General features: G+C 40.8%; 2 protein-coding genes across 2 annotated transcripts in view; both read right to left on the bottom strand.

The window, feature by feature from the left end:
- DNAH12 (dynein axonemal heavy chain 12) overlaps window positions 1-3,916 on the bottom strand; it is a 260,536-nt gene extending 256,620 nt beyond the window's left edge. The window contains exon 1 of the mRNA XM_074403604.1: window positions 414-3,916. The gene's annotated coding sequence lies outside the window, so the exon portion shown is untranslated. The remainder of the gene's footprint in view (window positions 1-413) is intronic.
- An 825-nt stretch (window positions 3,917-4,741) lies between these two features.
- Window positions 4,742-27,024, bottom strand: ARF4 (ARF GTPase 4). The gene is made up of 6 exons (XM_003936531.4): window positions 26,673-27,024; window positions 15,501-15,581; window positions 14,757-14,866; window positions 10,812-10,883; window positions 8,470-8,595; window positions 4,742-4,946 (listed from the first exon to the last, which is right to left on the bottom strand). The coding sequence occupies exons 1-6, from the start codon at window positions 26,737-26,739 to the stop codon at window positions 4,860-4,862; spliced, it is 543 nt and encodes a 180-aa protein (XP_003936580.1). The 5' UTR covers window positions 26,740-27,024; the 3' UTR covers window positions 4,742-4,859.
- Window positions 27,025-27,236: the final 212 nt, after the last annotated feature.

The raw sequence follows: 27,236 nt of genomic DNA, 5'->3' as shown, positions 1-27,236 counted from the left end.
TCTCCCCACTGAAAAGCACTTAGCCAGGTGCAGTGGCTCACGCCTGTAATCCCAAAACTTTGGGAGGCCGAGGCAGAGGGATCACCTGAGGTCAGGAGTTCAAGACCAGCCTGGCCAACATGGTGAAACCCTGTCTCTACTAAAAATACCATGGTGTGTGCCTGTAAGCCCAGCTACCCAGGAGGCTGAGGCAGGAGAATTGCTTGAACCCCGGAGGCAGAGGTTGCAGTGAGCTAAGATCACACCACTGTACTCCAGCCTGGGCAACAAAGTGAGACTCCATCTGAATAAGATAAAAGAAAATAAAAGCACTTGTCTTCAATGACAAGTTAGGAGTCACTTTTAAACATCCATGACAAAGAACCAGGTATTTCACATTTAAGAAAGTTCAGGCCAGGCACATTGGCTCCTACCTGTAATCTCAGCACTTTGGGATGCCTAGGTGGGTGAATCGCTTGAACTCGAGTTGAAGACCAGCCTAAGCAACATGGCAAAACCCCATCTCTATAAAAAAAAAAATAACAAAAATTAGCCAGGCATGATGGCGTGGGCCTATAATCCCAGCTACACAGGAGACTGAGGTAGGAGGATTGCTTGAGCTTGGGAGGTTAAGGCTCAGTGAGCTGTGATCATGCCACTGCACTCTAGCCGGGGCAACAGAGCGAGATCCTGTCTCAAAAAAAAAAAAAAAGTTTGATCCCAGTAAGTGACCTGAAAGTAATTACTACTACATGAAAGATAATTCTGTATGCTCAAGTAAACAAGTTTCTGAATGAGACACCAATACTCTCCACAAAAGACATATTTCCTTTTTATTTTTTTTTTAGTAGAGATGGTGGTCTCACTGTATTTACCAGGTTGGTCTCAAACTCCTGGCCTCAAGGGATCCTCCTGTCTCAGCCTCCCAAAGTGCTGGGATTGCAGGCATGAGCCACCATGCCTTTTTTATTTCAATGGAGGGTATATAAGGTTAAGTGGAAAATTCCATTGAAATTGAAACCCTTAACAAATTATCAAGATATTAAATCACAGAAAAGCAGCTTATGTTAAATACAAAAGACAATGGGAAATATTATGGACAAAAAAAAAAATAAGCTTATTGGACAGGGAGACCAGAGAACAGATAATCACACTATTCTTAACTCTGATGCTGCCAAGTGAGCATATAAGGGAATCACAATTTCTCTTTAGTTTCTCTTGACATTATTTGACAAAATACTTTCTAATCTGGGGATATAATCAACTGTTCTGTACAACAGGGGCAGTCACAGAGAACTCTTATTCATTGACCAACACGAGGTTTAACATTTGAGTGAACAGTAAGCATTCAATTTTAATAGCATAAACTATTTCGTAAGAGTGCTTCAGTAAGCAAGGACAGTGATAGTGATTTTGTATTTGCATAAAACAGGGAAAGGCTAGGAGTTACCTCTCAATACTTTTCCCCAGAACATTTAACCACTTCTATTTGGAAAAAAAAAAAAAAGGAACTTAAAAAAATACTACAACGACTGAAGACAAAATAATTCTGGGGGGTAAACAAGTATCAAGTTGCTAAGTTAACACTTTATTTAAAAAATATATAAATTTGGGTTTGGGGCATGGCAAAAATAAATTTAAAAAAAAAATTAAGGCTAGACACGGTGGCTCATGCCTATAATCCCAGCACTTTGGGAGGCTGAGGCAGGCGGATCACAAGGTTAGGAGTTCAAGACCAGCCTGACCACCATGGTGAAACCTCCGTCTGTAAAAAAAAAACAGAAAAATATAAAAATTAGCTAGGTGTGGTGGCTCATGCCTGTAGTACCAGCTACTTTCAGGGCTGAGGTGGGAGAATCACTTGAACCCATGAGGTGAAGGTTGCAGTGAGCCAAGATTCTGCCACTGCACTCCATCCTGGGTGACAGAGTGAGATCATCTCAAGAAGAGCTGCCTTACATCACAAGTAAGATTATATGGATACTCTAGTCCTTTTTTACAGTCCATGAAAACACCTTTGCATAACTGGGTTAAATGCTTTGGCAACTTAATGATTTAACTACAACCCTAACACTGAATTTATTCATTTATGGTTGGGTTTTTTTTTGTTTGTTTTTGAGACAGTCTTGTTGTGTCGCCAGGTACCAGGCTGGAGTGCAGAAGCATGATCTCAACTCACTGCAACCTCCGCCTCCCAGGTTCAAGCAAATCTCCTGCCTCAGCCTCTGGAGTAGCTGAGACTATAGGCGCGCACCACCACGCCCAGCTAATTTTTGTATTTTTTTTTAGTAGAGATGGGGTTTCACCATGTTGGCCAGGATGGTCTCAATGCCTTGACCTCGTGATCTGCCCACCTCGGCCTCCAAAGTGCTGGGATTACAGGCGTGAGCCACTGCGCCCAGCCTCATTTATCTTTTATATTTCCTAGTTGATACCCTATAAGACTACACACACATACTATAGCTCAGTTTTATCATAACAAGAAATGACACCTCTCTTCTTTGGAAGGAAGAAGGGAGATTTCATCCAGTTGGCTAGGAAAACTGCATTTCTAACAAGCAACACAAACTACTTCAAACATACACTTTGCCCTAATAATCAACTATTCTAATTTCCTTTTGGTTAATCCAGTATTTCCTTTTTTTGGTGGTGGGCGGGGAGGGAACAGAGTCTTGCTGTCACCCAGGCTTCAGTGCAGTAGCACGATCTCAGCTCACTGCAACCTCTGCCTCCCAGGTTCAAGTGATTCTCTTCCCTTGGCCTCTCAAGTACCTAGGACCACAAGCATGCAGCGCCATGCTGAATTTTCATTTTTTGTAGATTTTAGGTTTCACTATGTTGCCCAGGCTGGTCTTGAACTCCTAAGCTCAGGCAATCTGCCCACCTTGGCCTCCCAAAGTACTAGGATTATAGGTGTGAGCCACTGTGCCTGGCCATTATTTATTATTATTTATTTGGCAATTCAAAAATATGTTTACAAGTATGCATTTGATTTTGGAAGTAATTTTCAATCCATAAATTTAGCTGAAGCTTTACAAGCCATTAAGAATGCGACATTAGAATACAGACAGAAACTAAGTTACTCAGTTATCAAGTTGAGCCCTTAACAACTTAATAGATGTAGTTGATGAGGTATACCTTTATGAGTTAAATGCAACTTTCTGTTGAAGTTCTAAAATTTATCATGTTAAAAAGAAAAGTGTGGTCTGGCATGGTGGCTCATGCCTGTAATCCTAGCACTTTGGGAGGCCAAGGTGGATGAATCACCCGAGGTCAAGAGTTTGGGACCAGCCTGGCTAACATGGTGAAACCCTGTCTCTACTAAAAATACAAAAATTAGCTGGGCGTGGTGGCACACGCCTGTAATCCCAGCTACTCGGGAGGCTGAGGCAGGAGAATCAACTGAACACAGGGTGGAGGTTGCAGTGAGCCATGATCGCATCACTTTACTCCAGCCTGAGCGAAAGAGCAAAACTCCCATTTAAAAAAAGAAAAAAGTGCCTGTGAAACTTTTTTGTAGAAGAGTAACATCACTTAAGTCTCTATGTTAGCCATACAAGCAGCACTTGAATTTTTCTTAATTAATCTTAACTACGTGCATACGTGCTTTTTGGGCAGTTCATTTTATTATATAACCTTTTACTCTCCCCGCCCTACTCCACACGCCATGCCTCTCCCCCATTGTTTGTTTGTTTCTTTTTAAGTAGAGACAGGGTCTCACTGCGTTGCCAAGGCTGATCTCGAACTCCTGGTCTCAAGTGCTCCTTCTGCCTCGGCCTCCCAAAGTGCTAAGATAACAGGCGTGAGCCACTGTGCCAGACCTGCTTTTCACTCTTGATCTGACTTTAGAAAACTTAAATTTTTAATAGTGCTCCCCATGTTGTTATACACATGAGAACCCAGATCTCCACTTTATACAATTAGTAACTACCAGTGGGATCTGTATTAATGTTCACAGTACACAAAATATGCAAGCAAAGTTTGCTATATGAGAAAATACATTTCAAATACCTTCAAGACTCAAGAAGAACACACAATTAACGTATTTTATCATTTTATTAGGAATAATTCCAAATGGGTTATGAAGAAAATGTATTCATTGAATTTGACGAGTCTTCCAAAAACTCTTAATGAAGATATGCCTGCCCAATAATAAAACATCAGCAGAACTATCATATACTGAGCAAAAAATCAGGCTGATAACAAAAGCAACATGCAACATAAAAAAGACATGATATAAAGGAAGACAATCTGCTGAATATTAAAAACCATCTAAATGTCAATTATTTGCAACCAGCACGGAACTAATTAGCTATCAAATCCAAACTACACCAAAGTAAGTTTGGCTGATGTAGGCCAGGAGTCAATGCAGGGGGAAAAAATTTCCTCAGTGCAAGAGAGCTGAATAGTGTTTTGGATCTTTCCCTGGATGGTACAGGCAGTATTAGAAAATCTTTTTTGGCAAGGGAGAGAAATAAATACAAATGGAATGCTACATTTTTAAATTAGCAGACTGTCTCAGGAATGATAAAGGTGTCAGTAAAGTAGCAAGGGGATAACTTAAAAATATTATTTGTCTGGGGCTCAAAAAACACTCAAAACAGATTTATTTAAGGGTTTCACAATAGCTATGTCCAGGCATTTAGGCTTATGGGAAGTAAAATTGAAAGAGGATACTTTTTCCCCAAGGAGAATTTTTTTAAAACCAGTAACATTGCTAAATAGCAACATTATACTTGGTAAACAATAATTGGCAACAAAATAAGTTCTGCCCAAACCAGTCCCAGATACTGTTTAATAACCAAGATACAAACTAATTTGTTGTAACAAGCCTAGACCAATTTTATCAAACATGTCCTTGGTTAGTTATCCAGTTTCATTTAACGTTTTGAAAGCTCATTTGACAGCCAGTCAAGTCCTTCATACAGACCAGTTCCTTGTGTTGCACAAGTGGCTTGAACATACCACTGTAAAGAAAAGACAAGAAAAAACTTGATTAACACAGTTAATATATAACCAGTGTTTCAACTTTCTTAATCAAAATTAGGAGTCTTCTCAACCTCCTGCTTCTCACAAAATTCTCCCATATTTAAAGTTACTTCTGGCTGGGCATGGCGGCTCACACCTATAAATCTCAGCACTTTGGGAGGTGGAGATGGATCACTTGAGTTCGAGATCAGCCTGGGCAACATAGTGAGACTGTCTCTACTTTTTTAGATTAAATTATTTTTTAAACATAAAGCTACTTCTACCTATTCTGGAGATTACAGTGAGCCAAGGTCATGCCACTGCACTCCAGCCTGGGCGAGAGAGTGTGACTCCATCTCAAAAATAAAATAAAATAAAACAAAATAAAATAAAAAAAAATAAAACAAAACAAAATAAAATAAGTAAGTTACTTCTACCTATTTATTATATTTAAACAACATTCCCCGCCCCCTCAATCATTCGGCTTTTTTTCAGTGCTGGTTTTTAGTTCCTTTTTAGTAAACGTTCTACCACTTAATCTGAAAAGAGAAATCATGGGGAAATTAGTAACTAATAAACTACCCCAAAGTAGAAGAGGTAAATTTTTGAAAGAGCAGAGTTTGTTGATATTTTAGGGGCAAGCTTTTCAGATAATTCTACTATCTTTAGTCTCATGCATTCTAAAATGTTCTTGGTTTTTTTTTTTGTTTTTTTTTTTTTTGGAGACTGAGTCTCACTCTGTTGCCCAGGCAGGAGTGCAGTGGCACAGTCTTGGGTCACCACAACCTCTGCCTCCAGATTCAAGCTATTATCCTGCCTCAGCCTCCTGAGTAGCTGGGACTACAGGCATGCGCCACCATGCCTGGCTAATTTTTGTATTTTTAATAGAGACAGGGTTTCACTATGGTGGCCAGGCTGGGCTTAAATTCCTGACCTCATGATCTGCCTGCCTCCCAAAGTGTTGGGATTACAGGCGTGAGCCATTGTTTTTACCATCTAAAAAACAGTGGCCAGCCCATTCTTGTTTTTTAGATGGTAATGAATCTTATCTCCAGTAACTATGTAAAAATATCAAGAAAATAAAACCTAGAAAGCAATTTACATTTAAGGCATAGTTTAGTTTTATTAATTTTTTGGACCAGTTTAATGTTTCGAGGCCACTGCAAGTATACCATATTGCCGATTATTTGAATAACAAATCTCAGTAACCTAGGAGGCTAGGAAAAGGCTCAAATTCATAGCTTCACAGTATGGAAAACTTGTATCATTTACAGTTAATGTTGTTTATTTATTTATTGTTTTGAGACAGAGAACTCACTCTGTTGCCCAGGCTGGAGTGGTGTGATTTCAGCTCACTGCAACCCCCGCCTGGCAGGCTCAAGAGATTCTCATGTCTTCAGCCTCTCAAGTAGCTGGGGATTACATAGGCATGCACCACCACACCCAGCTAATTTCTGTATTTTGAGTAGAGACAGGGTTTCACCACGCTGGCCAGGCTAGGCTTGAACTCCTGGTCTCAAGTGATCCACCTGCCTTCGCCTCCCAAAGTGCTGGGATTACAGGTGTGAGCCACCATACCCAGCCCAGTTTAAGTTGTTTAAATCAGCCTGAGATGTCTCAGACAATAGGTTCTCTGTGTTTCATTTTTTACCACAGCCACAGTATTTGCCTTGTTTACAAGTTAATGCAAAATTACTATAAAAAGTACATGACACTAAGTTTATGATAATTTATCTCAATCACTGATCTCAAATGATAAGCGATTTTAGAGAAGTACAATTTTTTTCGTTTAAAGAAACAGTCTTTTTCTGTCACCCAGGCTGAAGGGCAATGGGTACAATGACAGATCACTGCAGCGTTCAACTTCGGGGTTCAAACAGTCCTCCCACCTCCGCCTCCCAAGTATCTGGGACTAAAGGAGCATGCCACCACACCCAGCTAGTTTTTATTTTTGTAGAGATGGGGTTTCACTTTGTTGCCCGGGCTGGTTTCGAACTCCTGGCATCAAGCAATCATCCTGCCTTGGCTTTCCAAAGTGTTGGGATTACAGGAGAACCATGGTACCTGGTCCCCTCCATAAGCTGATAACAAGCAAACAACGTTGGGCACCATAGCTGGAGTCCCAGCGCTTTGGCAGCCTGAGATAGTGGGAGGATTGCTTGAGTCCAGGACCTCAAGACCAGCCTGGCAACAAAGCAACACCCCCATCTCCACTTTTTTTTTTTTGAGACGGAGTTTTGCTCTCTCTTGTTACCCAGGCTGGAGTGCAATGGCGTAATCTCGGCTCACCGCAACCTTCGCCTCCTGGGTTCAGGCAATTCTCCTGCCTCAGCCTCCTGAGTAGCTGGGATTACAGGCATGAGCCACCATGCTCAGCTAATTTTTTGTATTTTTAGTAGAGACGGGGTTTCACCATGTTGACCAGGATGGTCTTGATCTCTTGACCTTGTGATCCACCCGCCTCGGCCTCCCAAAGTGCTGGGATTACAGGCTTGAGCCACCACGCCTGGCCCATCTCCACTTTTAAAACAAGCAAACAAACAGTACTAAACAATATTAGCTAAATTTCAGTTGCTAAAAATACTGGACCCTTAATAAGAAAGCCAAATTACAAAATGTTTGCTGTAGGGTTAAAAGATACAAAATTAAAATTAAGACTATCAATAATCTCCTTTCCATTCTTTCCACTTCCCCCTTCAAAAAAAAAGATTAAAAAAAGACTATCAATAATCTTTAGACCAATTCCACAATAGTTTTCTATATCTTTACAAAAAAATCAAAGATATTTAAAGCTTATTACCATATTTTTAAATAAATGATGTGTTCATTATTTGTCAAAAGGAGATAATAAATAAATGTTTAAACTGCATAGTACTTTACACAATTATCCTTTTTATCTTTGAGACTGAGTCTCACTCATGTTGCCCAGGCAGGAATGCAATGGCATGATCTCAGCTCACCGCAACCTCCACCTTCTGGGTTCAAGTGATTCTCCTGCCTCAGCCTCCCAAGTAGCTAGGATTACAGGCATGTGCCACCACATCTAGCTAATTCTGTATTTTTAGGAGAGCAGGGTTTCTCCATGTTGGTCAGGCTGGTCTCGAACTCCTGACCTCAGGTGGCCTGCCTGTCTCAGCCTCCCAAAGTGCTGGGATTACAGGTATGAGCCACCGTGCCCGGCCTAGTAACTCTTAATAGTCAAGAGGTTAATATTAAGCCTGTAATCCCAGCACTTTGGGAGGCCGAGGCGGGTGGATCACGAGGTCAAGAGATCAAGACCATCCTGGTCAACATGGTGAAACCCCGTCTCTACTAAAAATACAAAAAATTAGCTGGGCATGGTGGCGCATGCCTGTAATCCCAGCTACTCAGGAGGCTGAGGCAGGAGAATTGCCTGAACCCAGGGGGCAGAGGTTGCGGTGAGCCGAGATCGCGCCATTGCACTCCAGCCTGGGTAACAAGACCGAAACTCCGTCTCAAAAAAAAAAAAAAAGAGGTTAGTATTAACCTCCACATACTTACTGTTCTGTTACGAAGAGACTGAAGACCTAGTTTATCTGTCATTTCGCTGATGGCCATAGCATTTGGCAAATCCTGTTTGTTTGCAAAAAGCAGCAGCACTGCATCTCTCAACTCATCTACCAGAAGCTGGAAATAAAAAGATAAGGCATTAAAAACTACCAACCAGAATCCAATTTCTGAAAACAAACTGTCTTCCTATATATACTTTACTCAGCATTATATACATTATTAAACATTAACCAAATTTCTCTACATAAAGTTCAGATACTCATAACTCACACCACTCAGTTTTTAAATCCAGAGCAAACAATCATATGCCTTCAAGTAAGACAGATTGTTTTTCCAGTCAATCATCCTAAACCCCATTAAAGCAAATCACTCATCATTCAGCCTTCATGATTACCAATTGTCAGAACTGATAAGGGCAAGAAACACATATGGGAATAAAATGTTTATGACAGGATCTTATGGTACTTAATAGCAGAAGTACTTTTCAGACTTCTTTCCTGCCAGCTGGACCAAGAGTGGGACAACATCACAATTATTTGGGCGTTGGCAGTATCATGAAAAATACAAAAACGGAACCAAGAATAGAACCTGTACTGACGCATGATACAATACAGATGAACCCTGAAAAATTATGCTAAGTGAAAACAGTCACAAAAGAACACTTTGTATGTTTTCATTTATGTGAATGTCCAGAATAGGTGACTGTATAGAGACCAACTAATTAGTGGCTGTCAGAGGCTGGGAGTGTAGCGCAGGAGAGGATGGAAATGGGGAGTGACTGCTAATGGTTCCGAGATTTCTTTTCGGGGTGATGAAAATTTTCTAGTAGTAGATTGTGGTGACAGTTGGACAACTGTGTATACTAAAAGCCACTGATTTGCAATTTTAAAGGTTGTTATTTATAGCATGTCAACAAGTATGTCTCAATGAAGTGCTTTTTTTTTTAAAAAAAAAAGGGGAAAGCTGGTGACATTTGACTCAGGCAAAAATCCAACAATGATTTAGTCACACATATACTGGCACAATGGTTTTACAAACTGCACTGTAGTCTTAGGAGTAATGAATGAGAATTAAGATTTCATTTCAGGCCAGGCATGGTGGCTCACACCTATAATCCCAACACATTGGGAGGACAAGGCAGGCAGATCACGAGGTCAGGAGTTTAAGAACAGCCTGGTCAGCCCGTCTCTACTAAAAAAATACAACAAATTAGCCGGGCATGGTGCCTGTAATCTCAACTACTTGGGAGGCTGATGCAGGAGAATTGCTTGAACCCTGGAGGCAGAGGTTACAGTGAGCCAAGAACATGCCACTGCACCTCCAGCCTGGGCAACAGAGCAAGACTCTGCCTCAGAGAAGAAAAAAAAAAAAAATTCAAGTTTAAAATCATGACAAGGATTCTCCTAAGTTTTCCTCTGTTCAGAATAACAACATGAATACTTGAAAACATTAATCACATTAATTCAATATGTGGCAAGGCTGCAAAATGCCACTGTGAACCAAACTGTCTCTACTTTCAGAAGGAATTCCTTATCTTTTAATGGTTACTATAAAAAACATTTCTAAAGTAATTATTGGCACAACATAGAGAAAATGGAACCAATGACCCTGGGAACAAAACATCTGAACCAAGATTCTTAGGGTCAAAACTGCTTCAGCAGGCCGGGCACGGTGGCTCAAGCTTGTAATCCCAGCACTTCAGGAGGCCTAGGCGGGTGGATCACGAGGTCGAGAGATCGAGACCATCCTGGTCAACATAGTGAAACCCTATCTCTACTAAAAATACAAAAAATTAACTGGGCATGGTGGCACGTGCCTGTAATCCCAGCTACTCAGGAGGTTGAGGCAGGAGAATTGCCTGAACCCAGGAGGCGGAGGTTGCGGTGAGCCGAGATCGTGCCATTGCACTCCAGCCTGGGTAACAAGAGCGAAACTCCGTCTCAAAAAAAACAAAACAAAACAAAAAAAAAAAAAAAACCACTGCTTCAGCAATACAGATTTGATATCTGTAAAATAAGGCACTTAGCTAAATCTGATATCCTCAGCCAGACACAGGCATCAAGATTACCCATGAGGCATTCTAAAAATAGCTGCTGTGCCTTCCTCCCAACTTACTGAAGTAACTACTCTTCCATGTGTTTTTTAAAAAGCTCTATAAGCGATTTTGAAGTACATTATTAAGAATCTGTGGATAACATAGTTTCTTAAGTTTATTTCTAGCCCCTTCAAAAATCATTTTTATAATCTCATCATAGCTAAAATGTACTAACACACCACCAGTTTCACCCAGAAAAACACACCTTGAAAATGATGAATTTAAAGTATATTCTTACCATTTTCTGCAGCTCATCTGCTACTTCCTGAATTCTTTCACGATCATTGCTATCTACCACAAAAATAAGACCCTGGGGAAAGATTGTTTCAGTAAATTTTAAGAGTTAAACAACACTCTCTATAAGAAACATAAGTGTAGGCAGAAAAATGTTATCAGTGGTTAGATATTAGAAAGAAAATGTCTCATTAAGGCTGTAACGCTGAAAGCTGATTTGAGAACTATTTGTAATTTTAATTTATCAGTGCTATTTCAAATCTAAAAAAATCTTATTCTTCACCAATGAACTACTTTTCTCAACTACCCTAGGAATAAACTGTATCCATTTTCCCCTCTCCCCTCTGTACTCTCACATATAAGTACAGGTACCAAAATAGCCACATAGTAGGAACAGAAAGAAAAACAACAAATCAAGGAGCCTAAAGAATCGTGAATTTGGCCAGGTATGGTGGCTCATGCCTGTAATCCCAACACTTTGGGAGGCCGAGGCAGTCAAGCAATCAGGCCTGAGATCACTTGAGTTCAGGAGTTTGAGACCAACCTGGGCAACATGGCAAAAGCCTGTCTCTACAAAAAATAAATGCAGAAATTATCTGGGTGTGGTGGTACATGCCTGTAATCCCAGCTACTTGGGAGACTGAGGTGGGAGGATCCATTGATCCCAAGAGCCACTGCGTCCGGCCCCAAAATGTTGCAGTTTCAGGCATAAACCACAGCACCCAGTCCTGGAATGTACCCTTTACAAGAGGTAATGCCCCTAAAAGGGATCTAATTTTATCTTGATTACTAACCTTTCATTTTTATTGTTTTTGTTTTTTTGTTTTTTTGTTTTTTTTTTTAATGTAAAGACAGGGTCCCCAGGCTGGTCTCAAACTCCTGAGCTCAAGCAATCCTCCCACCTCAGCTTCCCAAAGTGATGAGAATACAGGCATAAGCCACTGCACCCAGCCTCTATTCTGTTTTAAAACATAAATAATACTATCAGTCCCAAAGTAACATTACTGAGAAGGAGAATTATTCCAGGAATTAATCCCTAATTATTTTCTTCTTGGAACAGCCTAGAATCAAGAGTGAAGAAAAGTTAGGATTCTACAGATAAGCCCAGCTGCTGTATGATTATTTTAACAGCCAAATATTTGCTTAATTATTTAGAATGGCAAATTAATTGGAATTATCTAATAGGAATTTATTAAACACTGTGCCATGGTTTATTAGTGTAAGTTAGAAACATGGTTAAAGTTATAATTAGTTTATTTTAAATTTTATAGCTAGAAGAACTGATCAGGAATGCTCGGAACACAAGCTAAGAACTTAGCTTTGATTGTATCAAGTAACACATAAAGCTTTCCCCAGCTAGCATGAACTCCCTAGGAAATAGCACTTGGACTTTTCTTTCTTTTTTTTTTTGACACGGAGTTTCGCTCTTGTTACCCAGGCTGGAGTGCAATGGTGCAATCTCAGCTCACCGCAACCTCCGCCTCCTGGGCTCAGGCAATTCTCCTGCCTCAGCCTCCTGAGTAGCTGGGATTACAGGCACGCGCCACCATGCCCAGCTAATTTTTTGTATTTTTAGTAGAGACAGGGTTTCACTATGTTGACCAGGATGGTCTCGATCTCTTGACCTCGTGATCCACCCACCTCGGCCTCCCGAAGGGCTAGGATTATAGGCTTGAGCCACCGCGCCCGGCGGACTTCTATTTCTAAGGTGGTCCAAAGAGGCCAGAATTGGGTCTAATCTCAAATTAAGAATGCAAAGTAAATTAAAGCATTCTAAACAAATCTAGGGATAAAGCCAGGGTTAACCTGGGTCAAGAACTATTAGGATTAAGGATTAGCAAGGTTTTACTTCGTATCTAACTCTTTCAAAATATATTGGTCAGGTGCGGAGGCTCATACTTGTAATCCTAGCACTCTGAGAGGCCTAGGCAGGGGGATCACATGAGGTCAGGAGACTGAGACCAGCCTGGCCAATATGGTGAAACCCCATCTCTACTAAAAATATAAAATTAGCCAGGTGTGGTGGCAACATGCCTGTAGTCCCAGCTACTTGGGAGGCTGAGGCAGGAGAATTGCTTAAACCCAGGAGGCAGAGGCTGCAGTGTGCCAAGATCACATCACTGCACTCCAGCCTGGGCAACAGAGTGAGACTCCATCTCAGAAAAAAAACAAAGACTAGAGGGTAGAGCACATTAGAGATGACTATATATGTATACAGAGTTTCCTTAATCCAAAACCCCAAAATCCAAAACTTTCTGAACACCAGCATAAAAATTCATTGGAGTATATCGGATTTTGGATTTCTGGCTTTAGGATGCTCAACTGGTAAAATGCAAATATTCCAAAACCCCCGAAATTCTGAGATCAGAAACAGTGGTTTCCCAAGAATTTTGTATTTAACATTTTCCATGATAAAGCTTTTTTTAAAGTATGTGCCTCTGTATTAAGTATCTTTTCTAGTCACAGCTATATTGATGACCATAAACATTCTCATTTTTAAATTAAAAAGCATACCACTATTTAACATGACATACTATGTAAACCTGGTTTTCCCAGCCACTCACCTAGGGTATTCACTGCCACCTGGTGGCAATATACCCCACTTGTATGCAATGTTTTAAGAGTTGGGTAACAAGATGACATTGCAAGTCTTAAACATAAAAAGTGTTAGTGATACCACATTTAAAAAAAACTTACCAACTTAAGTAGTAAACAAAAACTGACAAGAAATTCCTTAGGTGACAGAAAAAATAACAGAGTTGGGACCAAGTTAAACAAAGGTAGAGTAAGAACAAACTCTCCCGTCTTGGGTAAGTCATTCTAAGTTTCAGTTTCCTCAAATATAAGAGAGTTAGTTAGATTAAGAACAGTGGTTCTCAGCAGGGAGCAATTTTGCTCCCAGAGGATAATTGGGTAAGTCATTCTAAGTTTCAGTTTCCTCAAATATAAGAGAGTTAGTTAGATTAAGAACAGTGGTTCTCAGCAGGGAACAATTTTGCTCCCAGGGGATATTTTGCAGGTGTGGAGAGATTTTTGGCTGCCAGATGGGGGGAGCTGCTATTGGCATCTAGTGGGTATGGGACAAGGATGCTACTACACATCCTACAATGCATAGAGAGCCCTCCCCATACCCAACAACAAAGAATAACCCAGCCCAAAATGTAAGTAGCGCTGTGTTGTAAGATACCAGACCAGTAGTATCAGCACGACCCAAGAAGTGCTAGAAATACAGAATTGCAGGCCTTACGTAGGACCTATGGAATCAATGTGTATTTTTAATAAATACCCAGGTTATTCATATGCATATTAAAGTTTAAGAAACACTACTATACTATACCTGGACTATATACCCTGAGATTCTGATTCAAATGGTCTAGGGGATGATCCAGGTCTTGGGATTTTTAAAGCTCCCCATGTGATTCTTAAGTGCCACCAAATTTGAGAACTCCTGTTCTACAGGAACACTAAGGTCTCTTCCATGCCAGTATTATATATAAATACTACATGGCAATATAAAAAATATCTTACGAATCAATGCAGCGAACTGACCATAATGTATTTAATAAAGTAAACACCTAACTGGGCTAAACAAAGGACTATCAATTGTCTTAATCAGAAACTACAATGATAGTTTAAACAGACCTTACTTGATAAACTAAGATGGAAACGAAAGAACTATGGATAAGAGACCCAATTTATACTTGAGAAGTACAGCATCATCCATCCCATCTTCCAAACATTTACTGTAACTGTTATACAACTCTTCCACTCTGCATAAGTTAGCCTTCCAAGGCATAAGCGAGAGTCCACTGAAGAATGTGGAAGTGGAGATAAGATAAATGCCAACTCATAGTAAACACCAACATCCAAGTAAATACTAGACACTGATATAAACTTTAGAGCATGAAACCCACAAAGAAAAGTTATAAAAACATATAGTATCCCTTACCTGGGTATTCTGGAAGTAATGCTTCCAGAGAGGCCTAATTCTATCTTGACCACCAACATCCCATACTGTGAAACAAATGTTCTTATATTCTACTGTTTCCACGTTAAAACCTACAAAGAAAAACAAAAATGACCGCTGTGCAGCGTCATTAAGAAAATAAAACCTTTTATTGTGGAATTTTTTTAGAATAGTGTTTTAAAAGCAATTATTTATTTTTATATATATATAAAAATAATTTAAACCTAAACATCAGAGACAAGGTCTCGCTATGTTACGCAGGCTGGTCTTGAACTCCTTGGCTCAAGTGATCACCCTCCTTGGCCTCCCAAAGTGCTGGGATTACAGGCATGACCACCACACCTGGACTGGTTTTTCTGAGACAAGAGTTTCACTCTTGTTGCCTAGGCTGGAGAGCAATGGCTCGATCTCAGCTCACTGCAACCTCAGCCTCCCAGATTCAAGCAATTCTCCTGCCTCAGCCTCCCGAGTAGCTGGGATTACAGGCATGCACCACCATGCCCGGCTAAATTTTTTTTTTTTTCTTTTAAGTAGAGAAGGGGCTTCTCCATGTTGGTCAGGCTGGTCTTGAATTCCCGACCTCAGGGGATATGCCCGCCCAGCCTGTTTTAAAAGTACTTCTAAGATAATCAACAAGCTTAACAAAAAGACAGTGTCAAAACTAGACTGTATTATATTCCACTTTACAACATATCATGATATAAAGTCATCTGTAAACTTTCTTACCAATGGTAGGAATGGTGGTGACTATCTCCCCTAACTTCAGTTTATACAGAATGGTTGTCTTGCCAGCAGCATCCAATCCAACTAGAAGAAGACATTATAGATTTAAAATCCAGACCAAAAGCATACTCCCAACAAATAATTTTACAGTAAATATATAGTTCAAAAGTAGAAGTTAACTTTAAGACACAAATGAGTTAGAAATGAAATAATCTTATTTCTGATTCCCAAGGGCAACACTTCCTACAACAAGCCTCTCCATTCTTCTTTCTAGACCAAGAGAGACAGCACGTACTAATAAAAGGAAAAGAGTATACAGCTGGCTTAGGCTCTAATCTCTAGCTTTGCAACAAACTAGTTGAGTGACTTTTAGGACACCAAGGCCAAAGAAATGAGCCATAAAATAAAGGGACTGGATCAAATCATCTAAGATCTCTTCCAATCCAAGTCCTTATTAATCCTATGAACTACCACCATTTTTGGGGAGTTGCAGGAGGGATGAACTCTTGCTCTGTCACCCAGGCTGGACTGCAGTGGCGTGATCTTCACTCACTGCAATCTCTGCCTCCTGGGTTTCAAGCAATTCTCCTGCCTCGGCCTCATGAGTAGCTGGGACTACAGGCGCCCACCACCATGCCCAGCTAATTTTTGTATTTTTAGTAGAAATGAGGTTTCACCATGTTGGTCGGGATGATCTCAAACTCCTGGCGTCAAATGATCTACCTGCCTGGGCCTCCCAAAGTGCCGGGATTACAGGTGTGAGCCACCATGCCCAGCTGTACTACCACCATTTTTTAAAACAAATTATGTCAGTCATAAAAGAATTCTGAAAAAATAAAAATAAAAATTTAAAAAATTTAAAAAAACAAATTAGAAGTTGATTCAGAGAACACATAATAAGTGAAAAGAATTATCTTAAGATTTGTAAAAAAAATTTCTCATAAATACAGAGTAAAATTTGGGTAACATTTTGATGCTAAGAGGTAAAAATACACTGGTATACTTATGTCCTAGTCACCTTATGATAATAAAGGAAGATGAAGCCAATTTTACCCCTGCTTAAATCCATTTCAACATTAAATGTGCCAAAATGAAAACCAAAGTCTGATTAACCTGTGTTATAAAAATGACCCTCTCATATTCATCTCCAATACCAGTAGTATCTTTTTTAAAAAAAATTCTTCAGAGAAGGAAATAGGTTCTGTGACAATATAAGTAATATCTAAATTATTTTTCTTAAGACAGAGTAACACTGCACCCAGGCTGGAGTGCAATAGTGCAATCTCAGCTCACTGCAATCTCCATCTCCCAGGTTCAAGCGATTATCCTACCTCAGCCTCCCAAGTGGCTGGGACTATAGGCACGCACCACCACGCCCCAGCTAATTTTTTAGGAGAGATGGGGTTTCACCATGTTGGCCAGGCTGGTCTTGAACTCCTGAACTGAGGTGATCCAACTGCCTCAGCCTTTGAAAGCTCTGGGATTATAGGTGTGAGTCACTGTGCCAGGCCTAAATTCTTAAAATGATTCATTTGAGGCAGAAGTTCATATAGGGAAAAATGTGCTTGCTTGTGAAAAAAAATCCACACTAGAACAAGAGGCTATACCTCTTTATTAGAATGACAGTGAAGAACAAATTAAATGCCTGTAAGTATGAATCTCTTAAAACCTGTATATTCTGCAGTGTTTGCTAAAGCCCTCACAAATGAAAGATCAGTATCTAATGGCCTAACTGAATATATGTTTGTTCTTAGGATATCATATCTGGCTGCCTGGATTTAACTTATCGTAGATTTTTATATCGATTCAACCGAGTATTGATTTAAGCAAGGACATGTTCTTAATATTTAAGTCAAAGCATGACTTAGCACATAAAAGCAGTGCAAGTTAGAAAAGAACTGAAATTATCTCACTTATCTAATTTACATTCCAGGGCAACTAAGTCTATCTTTTATGAGTTACTCCAAAACAGAACTGAAGGCTACAGGCAATTCGGATTCCTTGGATCCTCTTAAAAACCCTTTCTACTCTGTGCCCTACCAAAAATAACTTTTAGATCTTTTTGGAGACTCAAGGCTTTTATTCCTTTGTCCTGTAAAATCCTGTTCGCCACTTCGTACTGGATGCAGGTTTATTCCTTCCCAAATACTAGTCGGTGTGATCAGCCCACACCAAACCCTCATTCAGGAGCATAACAATAAAAACCAACTATTACACAAGTGTTTGATTTTTTGAGCATGGAACAGTATCAAAAAGATCAGAAAACATAATTCTAAAAAATATCATAAAAAGGAACTAAGTTAAAGTCTGGAATCTTTAGTAACAAGATATAAAACAAAGGCGAGGGTGGCAAAAGAAAAAAAAGAAAAAAAACCTGGATCTTTAAATGATTCTACAAAGCTAAGTCTCTTTTTTTTTTTTTTTTTTTTTTTTTGTTGAGGCGGAGTTTCACTCTTGTTACCCAGGCTGGAGTGCAATGGCGCGATCTCAGCTCACCGCAACCTCCGCCTCCTGGGTTCAGGCAATTCTCCTGCCTCAGCCTCCTGAGTAGCTGGGATTACAGGCACACGCCACCACGCCCAGCTAATTTTTTTTTTTGTATTTTTAGTAGAGACGGGGTTTCACTATGTTGACTAGGATGGTCTCGATCTCTTGACCTCGTGATCCACCCGCCTCGGCCTCCCAAAGTGCTGGGATTACAGGCTTGAGCCACCGCGCCCGGCCGCTAAGTCTCTTAAAAACATAAAACTCCCTTGGGTAATTCAGACCAAATTCTTAAGATAACAAAAATTAACTTTTAACTAAGTTCAAATATGATTAAGCCAAGTCAGAATTGAAACTGAGATGCTGATTAGGAAACACAGACACACACATGCGCGCGCGCGCGCGCACACACACACACACACACACACACACACACACACCAAACTATGGTACCTGCCAGTTCTCACTGGCGCTCCAACTGGACCTCAGATTGCCATTTAAAAACCGTGTAAGGCTGGGCATGGTGGCTCACACCTGTAATCCCAGCACTGTGGGACCCTGAAGCAGGCGGATCTTTAGGAGTTTGAGACCAGCCTGGCCAACATGGTGAAACCCCGTCTCTCCTAAAAAATTAGCTGGGGCATGATAGCACGTGCCTGTACTCCTAGCTAACTCAGGAGGCTGAGGCAGGAGAATCGCCTGAACCCAGGAGGCGGATGTTGCAGTGAGCCGAGATCGCACCACTGCAGTCCATCCTGGGCAACCAGAGTGGAACTCCATCTCAAAAAAAAAAAAGTAAATCCAAAAATATTGACAAAGAATGGAAGAAATCCAAGACAAATCATGATTATATTATTTTGAATTATAGAAAAGCACGCAGGGAATCCACGTTTTCTTTTAATAGCTTTCCTATGTGTTTGTATGAACAGTTGCCTTGCTCCTCTACTTACAGAATTGTTTACTAGTTTACTTGCTCCTCTACTGATAAATTTTTTTTTTTACCTATTACTTTTATGAAAAGAGAAAAAAAATTGTCCAAGTAGATTTCTTTTATTAAAATGTTGGGCTGTTTACATTTCCTGACGTATCTTTTTGAAGATGATTGCTTGAGGGCTTTAAATATATAATATTTTATATATTGTTTACTTTTTTAAAAAGGTAAGTGTTTACAAAATAATCCAACCATTTCTAGGTCACTCCAGAATTTGTGGGGTGGGGTGGGGGGGAAATAATACACCCATAATAACTTTTAAGCATCCACAAATTATTTTTTAAATATATATTACAAGATAACAGTTTAATGGCTCACAGCGACATAGAATGTATCTTACACAGTTGCATCAAAAATAATAATGCTGTATAAATGCAAAATTTTTAAAAAAGATATTTCTACTAAGCTTTAAGGCACAAATTAAACGTATAACATCCTCACTTAAAACACAGTTCTTTATTCAAAAACGTATCAATCCAACAATTTTGTGCCACTTTAGTCATTTCTTATGTATTTCCTTAATGTTGCAATATTTGGCAATGAAATTTCTCCACAAAATGAAAACTACAACTGATTTTCAACTGGCCAAGATAAGACTAATCTGTATAGCCCAGCAATGTTCTGCCTCCCCTCCACGTCCATAAACAAGCAACCGTCTTCAAAGATGCACTGGAATTATTACTTGTTCTCCTTAACCAGACTTGCAATTTGACCGAAGTGTTAATATAGCAGCAAAACTACCTCAGAAATCTTTGCCAGCCAGACACAGTCACTCACACCTGTAATCCTAGCACTTTAGGAGAGGCTGAGTCGGGAGGATTGCTCGAGCCCAAGAGTTTGAAACCACCCTGGTCAACATAGTGAGATCCATCTTTAAAAAAGAAAAATTGAATGAGCTGGGAAGCTGTGAGTGGTAGCTCACACCTGTAATCCCAGCACGTTGGAAGGCCGAGGCAGGTGGATTGCCTGAGCTCTGGAGTTTGTGTCCAACTGGGCAACATGGCAAAACTCTGTCTCTACAAAAATACAAAAATTAGCCAGGTGTGATTTTTTGTAGAGATGAGGTCTTGCCATGTTGCCCAAGCCACATAATTTTACATAATAATAATTTTAAATTGAATACTTACTGCATTCTAAGCATAGTACTAGGTGATTCTACACATTTTTGGAATTCAATCCTCACAATAACCTTCCATTTTTCAGATAAGACATTTAATGAGGCCGGGCGCAGTGGCTTACACCTGTAATCCCAGCACTTTGGGAGGCCGAGGCGGGTGGATCATGAGGTCAAGAGATCGAGACCATCCTGGTCAACATGGTGAAACCCTGTCTCTACTAAAAATACAAAAAATTAGCTGGACATGGTGGCACGTGCCTATAATCCCAGCTACTCAGGAAGCTGAGGCAGGAGAATTGCCTGAACCCAGGAGGCGGAGGTTGCGGTGAGCCGAGATCGCGCCATTGCACTCCAGCCTGGGTAACAAGAGCGAAACTCCGTCTCAAAAAAAAAAGACATTTAATGTTCAGAAATGTCCCCACAATCACAGAAATAGAATAGTTATTTTAAAATCTAAGTCTTGCAGAGAAATTAAAACCCTCATATATTGCTAGTGGGGATGTAAATGGGGATGTAAAATGGAAACGTTTATCAGGTCCTCAAAACGTTAAACACGGTTACCATGACACAATTCCACTCCTAAGTATTTATCAGAGAATTAAAACACTTGCCCACACAAAAAACTTCTTCACGAATATTGAGGAGCCAGAAAGTGGAAAAAAACAAATTTTCATCAACTGATAAATGGACAGATAAAATATGGTTTATCCATAAAACTGAATTACTATTTGGCCATCCAATGAAATGAGGTGCTTATGTGACATGAATGTAAAGAAAAAAAATAAAAAGAATGAAGTACTAATATATGCTATAATATGAATGAACTTTTTCTTTTTTTTAAACACCATGCCAAGTGAAAAAAGCCAGACATAAACGGCCACAAATTATATGATTCCATTAAATGAAATGTCCAGAATAAATGAACCCACAGAAACAGAAAACAGATTAGTGGCTGCCAGAGGATGGGAAGAGGGGGAATGGGAACAACTACTAATGCGTATCAGGTTTCCTTAGAGGATAGTGATGGTTCCACAACTTTGTGAATATATATACTAAAACCCAGGGAATTATACACTGTAACAGGGTAAATTTTATGGTACATGAATTGTATCTCGATTTTTTTTTTTGCTTAAGTTTTCTAAAAAGCCGGAACCAAAAAAACCCTAGTTCTGATGCCAGAGATTTCAAGTACTATTTACATACTGTCATCCTGCCTTTAGGTTTTTATGGTGGACACACTGTATCTTAATATTTTGGCTGGGCGCAGTGACTCATGCCTGTAGTCCCAGGACTTTGGGAGGCCAAGGCTGGTGGATCACCTGAGGTCAGGAATTCAAGACCAGTCTGAGCAATACGGTGAAACCCTGCCTGTACTAAAATTATTCAAATTAGCGAGGGGTGGTGGTGGACACCTGTAATCCCAGGTACTCAGGAGGCTGAGGCAGGAGGATTGCTTGAACCCAGGAGGTGGAGGTTGCAGTGAGCTGAGATCATGCCACTGTATTCCAGCCTGGATGAGAGTGAGATGCCATCTCAAAAAAGTGTGTGTGTGTGTGTGTGTGTGTGTGCGTGTTTACTCTAATTCATCAGAGGCTTGACTATCCAAACTGAAACTGAGGCCACCAGGTATACGGAAAAATGTGAACTTAGGTTCTGCTTCTACACATGGATGAGAAACATCTACATTTTTATCAGTGAGTTAATTTGCAGAAAATTATCAAAGTTTCTGACAGCCTATTGCATTATTTTAATAATGCAAAAGGGTGCATCTAAAGATGGTTGTACCTATCAACGAGTACCATGAAACTAAGGATTTTTGCCTTTTCTGTTTCCTATATTCACATAACCAATCAGAAAAGCCTGTTTTTTTAAAGGCTAGGACTAGAAATGCCACTATGCCCTGCTAATTTTTTTTTATATGTTCAACCAATAACCTGAGAAAATGCCTGCAATAAGCTAAATCAAAAAAGAGAGGACACAAAACTAAATATTACAACTATTTTGAGGAACGAAAACTTCCCCTTAAAAGGCTGGGAGTGTACCAGATGTGGTGGTTTACACCTGTAATCCCAGCACTTTGGGAGGTCGAGGAAGGAGGATCTCTTGAACCCAGGAGTTCGAGATCATCTGGGCAACAAAGCAAGACCCCCTATTCTCTAAAAGATAATGTAAAAATTAGCAGGGTGTAGTGGTGCCTCTAGTCCTAGCTACTCCAATGCCTAAGGCAGGAGGGATCATCTGAGCCCAGGAGTTCAAGGCTACAGTGAGCTATCATCATGCCACCTGTATGCGCCCCAGAGGCTGGGTGACAGAGCAAAACCCTGTCTCAAAAAATAAAAATAAAAACGAAAATAAGGTTGAGAGTAAATATGACAGAACAGTGGAATTACAGATAGGTAATTATCACTTTATTTATTTATTTTTTTTTGAGACGGAGTTTCGCCCTTGTTACCCAGGCTGGAGTGCAATGGCACGATCTTGGCTCACCGCAACCCCGGCCTCCTGGGTTCAGGCAATTCTCCTGCCTCAGCCTCCTGAGTAGCTGGGATTATAGGCATGCGCCACCATGCCCAGCTAATTTTTTGTATTTTTAGTAGAGACGGGGTTTCACCATGTTGACCAGGATGGTCTCCATCTCTTGACCTTGTGATCTACCCGCCTCGGCCTCCCAAAGTGCTGGGATTACAGGCTTGAGCCACCGTGCCCGGCCTCACTTTATTCTTTTACCTGTTTTCTAAATGTAACAGATAGAACATATACCACTTTTACAATCAGAAAAAATAAATAAAAAATTCACAAAATATGCTAAGAAACAAATATAAAACACCATTCTTTAGCTTGGTAATATTTTTTAAAGTGACAAAAACAGGATCTTTCTCCTGAACCTCTCTAGGTCCTCAAAGCCACAGTCACACACAAGACAATACAGAACTACACCAGCATACTGCACTACACTGGTATCAGCAAACTTTTAAAAAGTAACAGTTTTTCACCTTTTCAACAGGCAAGAACTGGGAAGTTCAAAGTAAAGAGATCAGAATTAATAATTCCTCTGCAGAACACATTAGTATTTTTTGATACATACATAATTTAAGGATTCACTTAGCAATATTACAATCTTACATCTTATCGTGAATCAAGATACAGAAACTAGACTTAAAATAGGACAATGCAGCCAGGCTCAGTGGCCCACTCCTGTAACCCCAGCACTTTGCGAGGCCAAGGTGGGAGGATCACTTTAGCCCAAAAATAGGCAAGATAGTGAGACCATGTCACTACAAAAAATTTCAAAAATTAGCCAGGCATGGTAGCGTGTCCTTGTCGTCTCAGCTACTCAAGATAAAAACATTATTATTTAAAATAAATGTATATATAAATATTAAATATATGTGTGTGTGTGTGTGTGTGTGTGTGTGTACATATATAAATGCAGAAGCCGGCCAGACGTGATGGCTCTGCCTGTATTCCCAGCACTTTGGGAGACCAAGGCAGTTGGATCACCTGAGGTCAGGAGTTTGAGACTAGCCTGGCCAACATAGTGAAACGCCGTCTCTACTAAAAATACAAAAATTAGCCAGGCTTGGTGGTAGCACTTGTAATCCCAGCTACTAGGGAGGTTGTAGTGAGCCTAGATCATGCCACTGCACTCCAGTCTGGGCAACAAGAGCAAAACTCAATCAGTCTGGGCAACAAGAGCAAAACTCAATCTCTAAATAAATAAATAAAATACAGAAGCTATTGTTTTATTTTTTTCAAAGAGATGGGGTCTTGCTATGTTGACTAGGCTGGTTGCAAACTCCTGGCCTCAAAGCAATCCTCCCATCTTGGCCTCCCAAAGTGCAGCGATTATAGGCGTAAACCACCGATATCTGGCCAGAAGCTGTAGCTTTCTAACTCGGGCAGCATCATCACTCTCGTAACTTCCCCTTACAAGTAATTACTACATAATTTCTGTCAATCAATAGTTCAGATGATGTTAACTTTGATACACTGTGTTGGGCTTTTTATTTTTAATTACAGTTAACTACAAGCTAACTTCCAGTATCATTTAAAGTTACTTGAACTTTCAGGAGAACAGCAGCTTATAGGAATTAAATTTAAAACTTCTCCATAGTAGGTTGGCAAACTGACACATCAGGTAACCGGTATCTCCTTATAATTTAAAATGGTAAAGTCTGAAAAAAACACTGACTCAGGAAGGCATGAATCTTATCTGAGCTTTATAAAGAAAAAAGCAGCACACTAAGGTAAAACATTAACTGATAAATTCCAACAGCTGAATGGGGCAGACACTTTAAAAGTGATGTTATTTTTGCTGCCACTCACAAAGCCAGACAGAAAAATGTAAAAATTATCAAACTTCCAAACCACCTTTTTCCCTGTTCATGCACATATCTCCCTTGTGTTGATACTTCCTTTGATGAGTTGCCATAAATCTTGATCTTGTGACTAAAGTGTTTTTATTAGTCAAGGAAAACTGATTATCCCAAAATTAAAGTGCAAAAGAATAGCATGCCTGAGTAATAAAACATTCAAAACAAATAACTCCTAAATCATTACTTCAATTCTCCGCACAAATGCAGAAAGTTAAATATTTTTTCTCTCCCATTTTCTTCCAAACATTTTTGGGGGTGGTGGAAAATGCCTCCCAATATAGTAAATATAGGAAAGTGCTGGTAGCATACTTGTATCTTCCTTGCCCCTCTGATACTTTCATCAGTCACAAAAGACTAAGGAAATGAAAAACAGCAATTTATTTACAATAAATCTTAAGTAAAAAGACCAATATACTACATGCTATGGAACCCAACCACGCATTGGTAAATCTCTTTAAGGAACAGACTGGAAATACATTTATCACAGTCCAAAGTCCATTCATTAACTTCAGATCCTTTTTCAGACTGCCAACTTTCAGCCACTTAAAACTTAAATATGCTTGCTTTCCTAAAATAATTCTGTCCTCTTGACAAAGGAAATCTAAGAAACTTTGAAAGAGAAAATACTTTTATCTTTATGAATGAATCATAAACAATTGTTTTATAAATTGTAAATAAGCTGAATTAAGAGGAAATTAAACATGAGCCAATGTAAATACTTTTACTCTTCCTATACCTTGAAATACTACAGAAGCTTGTGTTTGAAAACTTTCAGTGGTAGAACAGTTCGAAAATAAAACCTCCATCCGTGCATGGTGGGTCATGCCTATAATCCCAGCACTTTGGGAAGTGGAGGCGGGCGGTTCATCTGAGGTCAAGAGTTCGAGACCAGTCTGGTCAACGTGGTGAAACCCCATCTCTCCTAATAATACAAAATATTAGCCGGGCCTGCTTGTGCATGCCTGTAATCCAGCTACCTGGGAGGCTGAGGCAGGAGAATCGCTTGAACCCGGCAGGTGGAGGTTGCAGTGAGCCGAGATTGCGCCTCTGCACTCCAGCCTGGGCGACAAAAGCAAAATTCCGTCTCCAAAAAAAAGGAAAGAAAATAAAATCTCCTCCGGTAGAAAACAAGCTGATGAACCAACAAGTTTCAACGTTCAAAGTGAGAAGGGCTTCTTTCAGCGTTATTCTAGTCCATGGAGCTCAGCTGTAATGTAGAATGCTCACAGTAACCGGGAGCGGTTGCTTATAGCAGCCAATTGACAGCCCTTCTCCCTCAGCTGAGCAAAAACCCGCCCCCTAAATAGTAGTTTTTAAAATGTCAATTATCTAAAAAGAAATTTAAAAAAAAGCCAACAAACTGTAGTTACTATCTAACAAGGCTACCCTAAAATTCAGCGCCATGATGTTCAGTTCAGTTACTGAAAATTTATCAGGTTTTTAAAAAAAAAATGTTTCTAAAATTCTTTTGCATTAGACCTTAGGCCAGCTAAAAACAAGTTTGAAAACCTAGGAGAATAAACCAAATACATTTAAAGTTTTTTTAAACAGCCAAAGAAATAGACGAAAGATAAGCTCAGTTTTCGGAGAATGCGATGAACAAGAGGGAAAAACTTGAAACGGAAACCAGCGCACGGCAAAGTTAAGCAAAGTGAGCGCTTAAGGACTCCGGACGCTTCGGAAACCTTAGGTGCTCCCTGGCCACCGCACTTCCTGCCCCGGGCGGCTCTGGGCTCCGGGTGGCCGCTCGCTCACATACCAGTGGGGTGTGCAGGGCCTGTACACGAAGCGCAGAGGGGGAGGGAAGAGGCTGGAGTTGCTCTGCCTCGCTCCTGACCGCTGTCCACACCCGGGCAAGAAGCTATGCAGATCGCCCCCAGGAAGGGCCTGGCCAAGCGTCTGATTCCTAGAGTTGGCTTTCCCCACATCTCTGCCCGATGTCGCCCAGCTTTCAATAACAAGGAGAAAAAGCCAAGTCCAGAAAGAAGCCCTGACCGAAGCCCTGTCCCTGCCACGCCGGGCGACAGATGTGGGGCGACCGCTCACGCTCCGCTCCATTGTTCCCCGTTAAGAACTCCTACCGCCCCCCGACCCGGCGCCCCTCCCCCACCACGGCTGGCGGAGGGAAACACAGGCCCGGAGGCCACCGCAATGGTGGAGACCCTGCCTTTCCCGGGTCCCGCCTCGACTCGCAGACCCTCACTCACCCATCAAAATGCGCATCTGCTTCTTGCCAAAGAGGCGGGAGAAAAGGGAGGAGATAGTGAGGCCCATGGTGGTAGTGGCACTTGCGATGGGCAGAAGCAAAAGGGGTTTGGGACGGCCCCGTGCTTCCTCCTTTCGCGCTCCCAGCAAAATAAACCAGAGGGAAGAGAAAGCGGAGGAAGAAACAGCCTGGAACGTCTCGCTGGCCGCTGTGCCGATGAAGCTCCTGGACAGGAATTAGCCGGTAGACGACCTGCTAGGCGACTGGCGCGGCAGCTCCGGCTCTAGCCTTTAGGCTTCGGCTGTGCCACGTCACGCGGCGGCCGCGGCGACTTTAGCCGCGGCCCAGCCCCTCCAACGCGGACAGAATCGCGTCACCCTTGCCCCATCCCCCTGCGCTTCCGGTGCTGTCCGAGCCACTGCGCTTGCGCGCGCAGGGGATTGGCCGGTTTCGTTGACGTGCTTCTCTCGTCGCCGCCACCGCCCGGACGTGGCTCTAAAAGCCGAGAGGCGCCAGCTGACACATGCGTACTGGAAGACGGACAAAGCCCCACAATACCTCGCTT

Source organism: Saimiri boliviensis, chromosome 8 (genome assembly GCF_048565385.1).
Source record: "Saimiri boliviensis isolate mSaiBol1 chromosome 8, mSaiBol1.pri, whole genome shotgun sequence".
Lineage (NCBI taxonomy): Eukaryota > Metazoa > Chordata > Mammalia > Primates > Cebidae > Saimiri > Saimiri boliviensis.
The sequence above is the reverse complement of the archived record's forward strand: the minus strand, read 5'-3'. Positions and strand labels throughout refer to the sequence as shown.